General features: G+C 50.6%; 1 protein-coding gene across 1 annotated transcript; it reads left to right on the top strand.

The window, feature by feature from the left end:
- Nucleotides 1–4,610: 4,610 nt before the first annotated feature.
- Nucleotides 4,611–5,744, top strand: LOC133095331 (neuropeptide Y receptor type 4-2). The gene has a single exon (XM_061196542.1). The coding sequence runs from the start codon at nt 4,611–4,613 to the stop codon at nt 5,742–5,744; it is 1,134 nt and encodes a 377-aa protein (XP_061052525.1).
- The last annotated feature ends 5,507 nt before the right edge of the window (nt 5,745–11,251 follow it).

Raw genomic sequence — 11,251 nt, 5'->3', positions numbered from 1 at the left:
CGCGGGCCCCGCGATTTGCCCCGTGGATCCCAGGGGCAGAAGGGACCCGGGCCCGAGGGGTCCCCGGGAAGCCGCGCGCTGCCTCTGCCGGGCGCCTGGGGAGGGGTCGCCGGGTGGGCTTCGCAGGGGCTCAGAGCCGCGCAACCGGGGCGGTGCGGGGAACCCTGCTCCTCGAGCGGACTTGGGCTCCTTCAGTCTCACCTGTCCTCACCTGTGTGCTGCCGGGAGAGGAGGTAAGGGGTGCGTGGAAAATGTGGGCGCTGCGGGCTTTAGGAGACAGAAGCTGTTTGCTGAAATTTCAGGAAACAAAGCAGACATCCTTCTCTCCATTCTTACCTCATGGGAGAATTGATATTATTTGTATTATCCATTAGTTTTCCTCTGAGTGCTGGGAAGGCAGGCTGCAGTGGAGGCCTCCCCCCTTCCCCCCGGGTTGCAGGTGTTCCCACCTTGTCACGAGAGCTGCTTGGGAACTAAACCCGGAGACACTATTTCACTGACTTTGCACAATAGTCTGCCTTCCCGCTCCCAGAATCGCCACCCCCTGGGGTGTGCCTGGAGGACCTGAGGTCTCCTGGTCCTCACTGGGCATCTCTGAGGAATGCAGTGGGAAGTGAGGGACAGTCTTGGTGTGAGGGCCCTCGGGGGAACTCCAAATCACCCAGAAGGGTCTGAAGTGGTTGGAGTGGCCCCAGCTCAGCAGCCCTGGGGAGTGGATGCGATCACCTTGAGGTGATCCAGGTGAAGAGTTGCATTGCTGGAGGCTGCAAGGGACAGACACTCGCTTGTGATAGCCCTTCAAGCCCACGTCTCTCCCCTGGGAGCTGTGCTCTTGTGTCTGCCCCGGCGAGGGGCCTCTGGGGTTCCGAACTGTGTCGGGAAGGAGGCAGCTCTATCTAGGAGTGTCATTCCATTAGGGACTCCAAACCTGCATCTTCTTGGGAAGGATGAGGGGCTGGAGAGGCTGGGCTGTCCTCAGAGCTGCCCCGGGAGGAGGGGGGTCAGAGCCAGCATGCTGGGGCCCGAGGCCAGGGGACGCTGGGCAGCTGCCACCCCACCTGGGGCATCTTCTCACTTGGCCGAGCCACATCCCGGCACCCCCAGGTGCTCACCCAGTCACGCTTTGTTGGGGACCTTGGATGTCCATCTCCAACCCTGCCTCTACTGCTCCGCCTACCCCACATTAGTTCACCTCCTGCTTCAAGACAGGCCCCGCTCCTCTTTCCTCCTTTTCAAAATCTCTCTGTCTGGCAGGGCCTGGTGCAGGGGGCTTCAGAATCAGACTGACCAGGGTTCCAGTTCAGCTTTGCCACTTACTGACTGTGGGGACGTTGGCTAGGTCCCTTCATCTAACTGGGCCTCAGTGTTCTCCTCTTTGAAATGGGGCTGATATTAGATCCAACCATATGAATTTGCTGTCTTTGCAGGTTGAAAGTGGTTGGATACTGGCAATTTCATATGGTTCAGCCTAGTAATGCCTTCCTCCCAGGGCTGCGGTGTGCATTAATGCTCAGGGAGACGTCTTGTGCCCAAAGCTCAGTGAAGGCTAAAGTCCCTTCTGCCCTCTGTCTCCCAGCAAAGTGTGCGCTCTCCAGGGTGAGGCAAGACACCCCCCCTCCTTGGGCTCTCTGCAAGACTGGGCTCCCGCCTTCCCTCCTCTGCCTGTCTTTCCAAATTCCCCTTCCTGCTCCTCTGGGTATGGCAGGCTCAGTTGCTTCCATTCTCTCCCCAACCCCCGCCCAGGTACAGCCCCTGAGGCTGCTTGGGCCTCCCATGTGTCTGCGGGACCAAACTCAGACCAGAGTCACCTCTGCATGCGTGCTGCCACTGCCTTCTCCCTACTGCCCCTGTACACTTTCTACAGAAGGAAACCAGCTTTCGTGCTGACCTGGGGCTCAGGGGTTTGAATTATTACTGCCTTGCCCCTGGAGAATGCTTCTGGAAATGCTCAGTTCCTGTGTACAGAGGGCCTTTCTGGGGTAGGGGCTTATGGAGTGGTCCCCTCCCTGGTGTTCCCTTCCAGCATCTGCAGCTCTGGAGAAAGATGCAAGGGCCAGCTGGCAGTTCTGCTCCTTTCTTGGTCCCCCCAAAGATCTCCTTCCCATGTTGATGCTCTCCCAGCCCCAGCACTTCCCTCCTCTGCCCCAGTCCCAGAAGCTGCTGGGAAGGGCTGATTTGGGTTCAGGCATCTGTGTGGTCTAATCAGCAGGGACTGGTGTGGGGTTTCCTGGCTCACTGGTGACCATCCCTTGTGTTAGCTCTTTATGGATTCTCTGAGAAGAGGGCTACAAGCCAGGAAGATCCCCAGTGCTGCCTTCAGCCTTCCCCCTCCTCCTGTCTTGGCCCTTTCCCTCAATCTATTCTCTACATCCAAGTGACCTTTCTGGAATGAACTTGGGCTTGCTGGCAGCCTTTCAGCAGCTCACCCAGCATTCCTGGTCTGGCCCACCTCTCCAGCCCATCTTTTGCCACTCCCTTACACCTACTCTAGGCTCTAGTTATTCTGAACTGCTTACTGTTCTCTGAGGAGGCTTTCTTCTTTCCTGCCTCCTTGCCTTTGTACCCTGTTCCCTGTACCTTGAATTCCTTCCTCCACCTTGTCTATTTGGATAGTTAACTCCTCTTCATCCTTTGAGCCCTGGATCCATGTCCCCTCTTCTCTCATCTCCCTGCTTCCTTCCTTGATCTCCCAGTTCACAGGCATTCCATTCATACTGGTTTTGGCGATGGCAATGTGGCACTGAGGTTCATCTATGTTCCTGGTGGCTAGTTCCTCTGGTCTGGGAAGGACATGGCTGTATAAGTCATCTTTGCAGACCTTGTTTCTAGCGTGGGACTTGGTACATGCTTATTGAGTGAATGAATGAACAAAGCAGGGAGGATTTTCTGGAGCCCTCCCCATCTAGTAATGGCACTCTGATCATGCTGAGCTTGGCCAGTTTGGAACCAATGGTGTTGTTTCCCACTGTTGAACCAGCCCTGGCTGTTGGTCAACCAGAGTCTTGGGTTTCCATCTTACTTGCTGCTTCTGAGCACAGTGTATCTGCCACAGTTTCATGCAGCTATGGCTGTTTTTTCACTCAAATACTGGACCTTATATTTCACCCTGGTATATTTCATTTTGTCACATTCAATTCCAAATGACTCTTTTTGCCCGAAGACTGTGGTACCAGAAAAATCCTCTTGCCTCTGGGATTGGGTAGCTGAAATAACCAGACTATAAACTGTCATTCGAATTCATGACGATCTTGTACGTGGCAAAATGTGACTCATCTTTATAAGCCAAATTAAATGTACAGTGAGTGACATTTTTGACGGCTGACAAATAGGTTTTATTGATCTCTGGTTAATTTTGGCTATACCCTGTAAAAACTGTCTATAACTTAGCACTTGAACATAAAGAACATATATAATGTTCATAGTTCACAAATAGACACAACCATTATAAGGCCTTAAAGAATATCTGAAATAGGGTATTCCTCTATGAACAGTACCTATCAAAATGGGGTCCAAGGACCATGTGCATCGGAGACATATGGGTCAGTTGTTAAAATACAGATTCCTGGGCCCCATCCTGGACTCACTTAACTGCATCTCCTGGTGAGGGATTCCAGAATCTGCGCTTTCAGTCTGCTCCTAGAATGATTCCGATGTCTCCTGAAGGTTGAGAACTGCTTGTGGGATTAGTGATGACTAGAGAAGTCATGAGGAAGGTGAGCCCCAATGGTGTGTGATGATACAGTGGCGCTCCACGTCAAAATATCTGTCATTGGCATTACCACCTGGAGGCTCTGGAGTCCAAATTCCAATTAAGTCTTGGCAGAGGGTCCCTTGTGTTGAGGCACCAGAGGAAAACGGCCAGGCTGGGCCGGGACATGGAGGTATGGCCCAGGCTGGTGTCTGGGAGCTGCAAGCTGTGACTTGAGCATAAGCATGGAGGGGACCCATAGGGAAGGCAGTGGGCATCCCTTGACCTTGGCCTGGTGTGTATGTACACATAGGGGTCAGGAGGAGAGAGCTGGTGTGCTGATGACCCAGTCTTTGCATACCTGTCTTCAACTCTGCCATGTGTCACCTGAGAATCAAGGCTGGCAGGGCAAGTAGGGGCTGAGACCAGGAGGGCACACTGTGTGTCAAGCCCCGAGGTTTTTGTTCTGTCCTAAAGGGGGTGCCATGGAAGGACCTGAGCACATGGCAGAATGTGTTGCTGTCTCTATTTGCGTAGAATGTGATAAGGGGATTTCTACCCGTGTTCCCTAAATAATTCTGTCCCTGAACTCTGCATACAACAGTCCAACTTCTTTATCATCAAAATAGCCTCAAACTCTGAGATCAGAGGGAATTTGTGGAACAGGTGCTGACGTCAGACAGACCTGGGTTTGCATCTGGGCCCCATTACTTATTAGCTGTGTGACTATGGGCAAGTTGCTTTACATCTCTGAGTTTCAGATCCTCTAGGTCTCAGCCTTGGGAAGGAAGCAGCCATGAACCTCTCTACCTGGTCCCCACTCTTCCCTGGATTCCACACAGGAGGCACTATCCTTCAGTGCCATTTGTCTTTGCTTTGCAGATGTCATCATTGAATCTCCTGGAATCTTTTCACATCCACCATGAACATCTCTCACTTCCTGGCCTTGCTGTTCCCAGAATCCCCACAGGGTCAAAACAGGAGCAAGTCAAGTTCTCTGTACACTTCATACAACTTCTCTGACTACTGCCAGGATTCCATAGACCCAATGGTCTTCATTGTCACCTCCTACAGCATTGAGACCATTGTGGGAGTCCTGGGCAACCTCTGCCTGATATGTGTGACCATTAGGCAGAAGGAGAAGGCCAATGTGACCAACCTGCTTATTGCCAACCTGGCCTTCTCTGACTTCCTCATGTGCCTCATCTGCCAGCCACTCACGGCTATCTACACCATCATGGACTACTGGATCTTTGGCGAGGTCCTTTGCAAGATATCTGCCTTTATCCAGTGTATGTCGGTGACAGTCTCCATCCTCTCGCTTGTACTTGTGGCTCTGGAGAGGCATCAGCTCATCATCAATCCAACAGGCTGGAAACCCAGTGTCTCCCAGGCCTACCTGGGGATTGTGGTCATCTGGCTCATTGCGGGCTTCCTTTCCCTGCCCTTCCTGGCTAACAGCATCCTAGAGAATGTCTTTCATAAGAACCACTCCAAGGCTCTGGAGTTTCTGGTGGATAAGGTGGTCTGTACTGAGTCCTGGCCACTGGACCATCACCGCATCATCTACACCACCTTTCTGCTGCTCTTCCAGTACTGCATCCCACTGGCCTTCATCTTGGTCTGCTACGTTCGCATCTACCAGCGTCTGCGGAAGCGGGGGCGGGTATTCCGCAAGGGCACCTGCAGCTTTCGGGCTTGGCAGATGAAGCGGATCAATGTGATCCTTGTGGTAATGGTGGCTGCCTTTGCTGTGCTTTGGCTGCCCCTGCATGTGTTCAACAGCCTGGAAGACTGGTACCATGAGGCCATCCCCATCTGTCATGGCAACCTCATCTTCTTGGTGTGCCACCTGCTTGCCATGGCCTCTACCTGTGTCAACCCTTTCATCTATGGCTTTCTCAATACCAACTTCAAGAAGGAGGTCAAGGCCTTGGTGCTGACTTGCCAGCAGAGCGTCCCTGTGGAGGAGTCCGAGCATCTGCCTCTGTCCACAGTGCACACGGAAGTCTCCAAAGGGTCTCTGAGGCTCAGTGGCAGGTCCAACCCCATCTAGCCAGGTTTAGGGCTTCTCTCTGCCATGTTCATTACCAGCCTCCCTCACTTAGCTAAGTGGGCACGTTGCAAGCTGGGGGTGGCACTGGCTTTGTGGGGCCCAGATAGGGTAGCAAGAGCCTGTTTTTGCATCCATTTGCCTTGTGAAGCCGAGCATTCTGATGGTTCAGCTATTGTTCCTGGGAGAATTCTGAGTCTGGATTCTGCAGGTCACACACAGTATGTCGTGCATCCTGAGCAGATGCCAGAGCCGGAGATGGTCTGATTGATGGTCTGTAGTTCATTCTGACTCAGCAACAGATGCCCGGCCCAGGAGCCCAGGGATTTCACTTCCACCGGTGAGGCTGCAAGGCCATGGTGGGGTGAGGGGAAGAACACGTGGAGTCAGAGTTCTGGACCTTGGTAAACCCCTAACCTCTGTGGGAGACGATGTTTGTGGATGGGCTTTGTAAGTGGTAAAGAGTTCTATGGAGGCAAGACAGTGGGATTACTGTATATCATTAGCACATCCAGCTGCAGAGAAGGGACCCTGGCAGCCTGCTCACACTCCTCTGCAGTAGGAAAATCAGCCCTGAGCAGCAGGAATTCCAGGGTTCACATCCTACTCCATCCTTTTTCTCTTTCTTTGCATCTGCCACCTTGAATGGAAATAAGCCTGCAAGTATCTCTCCTTGATAAGACTGTGGGCCCCTTGAGGGTGACATCTGTATTGTCAAAGAGCTTGGGTCCCCTATGCCTGGGACAGTCCCTGGCACAGGGAGAGAGCTCCAGAAAGATTTACCATGGTGACAAGAAAGGTAGCAGGTGCCCCTGCTGAGTGCTCCGCTGAGGACAGCACCCTGCGCCCCAGTCCAGTGTAGGAAGGGCTCAGGCTGCTGCAGCCACACTCTCTCACCTGCCCTTCCTTGCCTCCCAGGACCTCTCTTGACAAGGCAGCTGGCCAAGGACTCTGCGACCCTCCCCAGTCCACCCACTGCAGAGACTTTCAGTACTTAAGGCCATGACTCCAGCCTCCTTCGTTCCACTCTGCCCCTGAGCTGACTTGCCCCAGGTGATGTGTCACCGTTCTTCCGAAGCCTCCCCAGGACTTTGGGCCTCCCAGCGGCTTTCAGTAATGGCTGGGCCAGGGAGGGAGTTCTTAAAGTCTGGGGCACGGGCTGGAAGGAGCAGAGTGTCCCCCTTCCTCCAGCCAGCCTGGGAAATGGAGAAAGGGCTACGATGAGTGTGAATATCTCACCCATGGAGGTCAAGGTTCAGGCTTCTGGATCCAAGGCTTCATCTGTGTGTGGACCAGACAGCTTGTCCTTGCAGAAAGGGAAATGTCAAGATTGCTTGTGGGCCACCTTGAATGGGATGTCCAGGCCTGGTTGCACCTGCTCAGACCTGCAGAGTGGCTAGTGGCTGGACCCACCATGGCCTCTTGGGGCAGGGTATTCAAGTGCCCAGACCCTTCAAGGGGCCTCACTGTGAGGCTCCTAGGGTTGGCTCTACACAGGGCATCTGGCAAAGGGCCAGGTAGCAGGAGATTGAACAGCCACATTTGATCACCTCTCTGGCCTGACCTCTGACCAAGAACCCGTACAGCTGACACCAAAGACAACTGCTCTTTGAGTCACCAGCTCCCTTCCTGGAACTGTTTGTTTTGTCCCAACTTTTGGTCACATCTCTCATTCCGTTCCTTTGCTCACCTTTATCCTGGTTTTTTGGACAGATTGTTGAGCCATTCTCTTGGTTGCAGCCTGTGCTTGTCCTCTGGTGCCACCTGCTGCTGGCTGCTCCAGGTAACCACCTGCCAGCAAAGCCCAGACCCTGGGACCCATTCCAGAAAGAAGTCATTGCTCAAGCTCCGCAAGGAACTGGGGGCCTCAGGCCCCTGCAGATCCCATACGATTGCCTTGAGTTTGTGTGTCATCACTCATCTCAGTGGTGCCAAGATGCTTGGGGACAAGGATGCTTTAGGGTGCTAGCATGCTTGAGGACTGGGGGACCAGGCTGAGCATCTGGTAAAGGTGCTTGGCATTGGGAATTCGGGTAGCGGATGGAAGCCTCACTGAGTATCTTCTGTGCTCCCCTCACCTTGCTGGGTTGGCACAACTTGCCTGGATGGCTGTCTCCTGCTCCTGGTTCCTAATGACCCTTGGGGTTTCCCATTTATCCAGCACCTTTGGCACTTGTATCTCAAAGTGTACTCAGAAGACCAGCAGCCTTAGCATCACTTGGAGCTTGTTTGGCATGTAGAATCTCTCTTCCCACCCCAGACCTATTGAATCAGAATCTGCATTTTATCAAGATCTCCGAGTTAATGGTGCAAACATTCGAGAAGCTCTCCTCTAGGAAACAGATTGCCCTGGAGCCTGGAGCCAGTCCGTGAGCACCTTTAGACACCCACGGTGGGATCTACAGTAGAGCCATAGGAATCCTAGTTCTAGAGATATGGCTGTAAAATGGTATTGCTGAAAAGGTAGATTCAGTTTTGATTGCATATCTGGCTGCATGTGGACATATTTCTTGTGGCCTTTTCCTTCCTTCAATAAATGTGAAATGAACAGTTTGCATGGTTATATTCTTGGCGGACATGCTCCTCTGTATTCTGCTCTGTTTCACTTAAAACTGTATCATCAACAGTTTTCCATCTCGCTGGATATTATTTTTGCCAGCTGGTTAAGAATCTAGAAAATGCTCCAGTGAAAGCTGGTACCTCTGAACAGCATCTCTCTTTAGCTCTTGGAGGGGCCTTCTCTCACCCAGAAAATAGACCTGTCCCTGATAGTAGTGGGAGGAACCCATCTTCATAGGAGCACCATGGCTGGAATTGGAGACTCACACCGACAAAGACTGCCCGGGGACACTCAGAGGGTGCAAAACCTTATTGAGTCCTGTCGATGAGAATGTAAATCCTGCCTAACTTTAGCCCTTCCTTATTATTTTTATTTCTTATTTTTTGGCTGCGCCACGTGGCTTGTGGGATCTTAGTTCCCCGACCAGGGGTTGAACCCGGCCCATGGTTGTGAAAGTCCTGAGTCTTAACCACTGGACCGCCAGAGAAGTCCCAAGCTTCCCTTTTTCAAGAAATGACCTTGACTTGTTTTTTCCATCATAAAAGTAATCATATTCATTTAAAAAAATATGCAAAATAAAAATAAAATGAAAAAGGAAATCATATTTCACCACCCAAAGATGATTACTGTTTACATTTTAGGGAGTTATTTCTTTAGTTTTTATATATACAATGTTAGGGTGTTTTTTTGTTTGTTTGTTTGTTTTTTTAAAACATGGTTGAGATCATACTGTGAGCATATGCAGATTTACATGTAAATTTAAGGATTATTTTATCTTTTTTTGCTTAACTTTATAAGAATTTTTATTCATTCATTCAACAAATATCAGTTACATGGTAGGTGCTGGGGGTAAGTGATAAATAAAATAGACACCATCTCTGTTCTCAGGGAGTTTATAATCCAGTCAGTGGGTCCATCCTGCGTCCTTAATCATTATCTATTGTGGCATATTTAGATGTTCCTAGACCTATTATAAATAATTCTGTGACAAATGTCTATGCAGAGAACTTTCTTCTGTATTTGGAATTATTTCTTGAGGAGAGATTTCCAGAAGTGGAATTAGTGGGTCAAAGGGCATGGACATCTTTCAAGGCTCTTGATGTGTATTGCTAAACTGATTTCCCAAGAGGCTGGAATGATTTCCACTCCCTGAATAGTGCCTGCTTCCCTGTACCCTGGACACTGTTGAAAAATTACCATTAATGAAAAGACCCCCATGTTCACTCGATCTTGTTTTCCTCTCATTCACTCACGAGCATCACTCCAACATCACCAGTTTTCTGGGCTCCCCTTCACACGAAACTCCTCCAGAGGCTTGTGGAATCTCGAAGTCTCTGCTTCTCCTCCTCCCATGCTCTTTTGTCCATCCAAGTAGCTCTTGCCAAGATCACTGGTGACCTCCGTGTTGCCAAATCCCATGGCCAATTCTCAGTCTTGTCTTACGTGGCAATCAGCATCATGCGGCGGTTGGTCAGTTTTTTCTCTTTGAAACTCCTTCTGCATGTGACTACTTCAGGATGCCATACTTGTCGTTCTCTCCTGACTCACCGGGCACTCCTTCTCAGGCTCCTTTCCTGGGCTCTCATCTCCCTGACCTTGGAACATTGGCCTGTCCCCAGGAAGCCATGGAGCCCATCTGCTCTCATTCCCTAGGTGGGCTCATCCAGGCTCCTGGCTTTCAGTACCACCAAATGTTTCAATGTCCAATGCTCCCAAATGGGGATCTCTAGTCTGGACTTCCCCCTGCTCTCCAGATTTGTTTATCCAGCCATTACTTTGTGTTTACTGGACATCCAATCAGCGTGTTCAAAAGCAGACTCCTGATTTGCCTCCTCACCTCTTCTTCCTTAATCTCCCCCTTTCAGTAAATGGCAACTCCCTCATTTCATTTCGTTGCATCCCAGTCTTGGGACCAACCTTCTGTTTACACCCCACTCCAATCCATCAACAAGTTCTGAAAGTTCTGCCTTCAAAATGTATTGAGAATGACCATTTCTCACCTCCCCCGTCTCTGCCACCTGGTCTAAGCCAACATCGCATCCACCAATGTTATTGCACTGGCCTTCTCTCTGGTCTCACTCAGTCAGAGCGATCCTTTGAAGCCTAAGTCAGGTCCCTCCACACCTCTGTTTAAAACCCTTCATTAGCTTTCTGCCACTCAGAGTAGAATTCACAGTCCATGACCTGCCCACGCCATCTGCCTGTCTCTGACGTCACTTCTTACCACCTTACCCTCGCCCGCCCCCTGCACCAGTGCTGGCCTCTGCTGTCTCTTGAACCCTCTAAGATTGCTCCTACCTCAGCCCTCTGTGCTCCCACTCGGGCTGCTTGGAATGCTACCCCTGATATCAATGGTTTCACTCCTTTGCTCCCTTTACCTTAAGTGAGCTTTTATCAGAAGATTGCTTCCTCAACCATGTTATAAAAATATAAGCCCCCTCACTCTGCATTCCTACTTTACGCCATAGGACCTAGCACCCTATGACATGCTTACACACATTCACTGCTTCACTGTGGAGTGTCTCATTTCCTCATTAGAATATAAACCCCATGAAGGCAGGGACCTTGTATGTTTCGTTCACTATCTAGCTCTCAAAAGAGTGTCTGCATATGGGAGGTGCAGAAGAAATATCTGTAGAGTAATACATTTAAACACTTTTATATTTGATCAGTGAGCATTGATAACTTCAGCCTCTTGTTTGTGGAGTCCAGTCTGGCTTTGTAGGATTTTGGTCCCAGGTTTGATAGCTATTGTGAGCCAACTGTGTGACCTTGAGTGGCTCCCTTTGCATATTGCTTTCCAATTCCTCACCTGTAATAATGCTGACTGCTATGTATTTAGTGTCCCAAACACTCTGCTAGACACTACATACATTGCCTCTCCTCAACCCTGGGATTGGGTAGATGAAGAAACTGAAGCTTAGAGAGGTGAAAAACCTTATCCAAGTTT

This window comes from Eubalaena glacialis, chromosome 1 (assembly GCF_028564815.1).
Source record: "Eubalaena glacialis isolate mEubGla1 chromosome 1, mEubGla1.1.hap2.+ XY, whole genome shotgun sequence".
NCBI lineage: Eukaryota > Metazoa > Chordata > Mammalia > Artiodactyla > Balaenidae > Eubalaena > Eubalaena glacialis.
Note: the sequence above shows the minus strand (reverse complement) of the source record. Positions and strands in the feature narration are given on the sequence as shown.

Coding starts and splice junctions, on each gene's coding strand:
- LOC133095331 (XM_061196542.1), top strand. CDS start 4,611: ATGAACATCTCTCACTTCCTGGCCTTGCTGTTCCCAGAATCCCCACAG.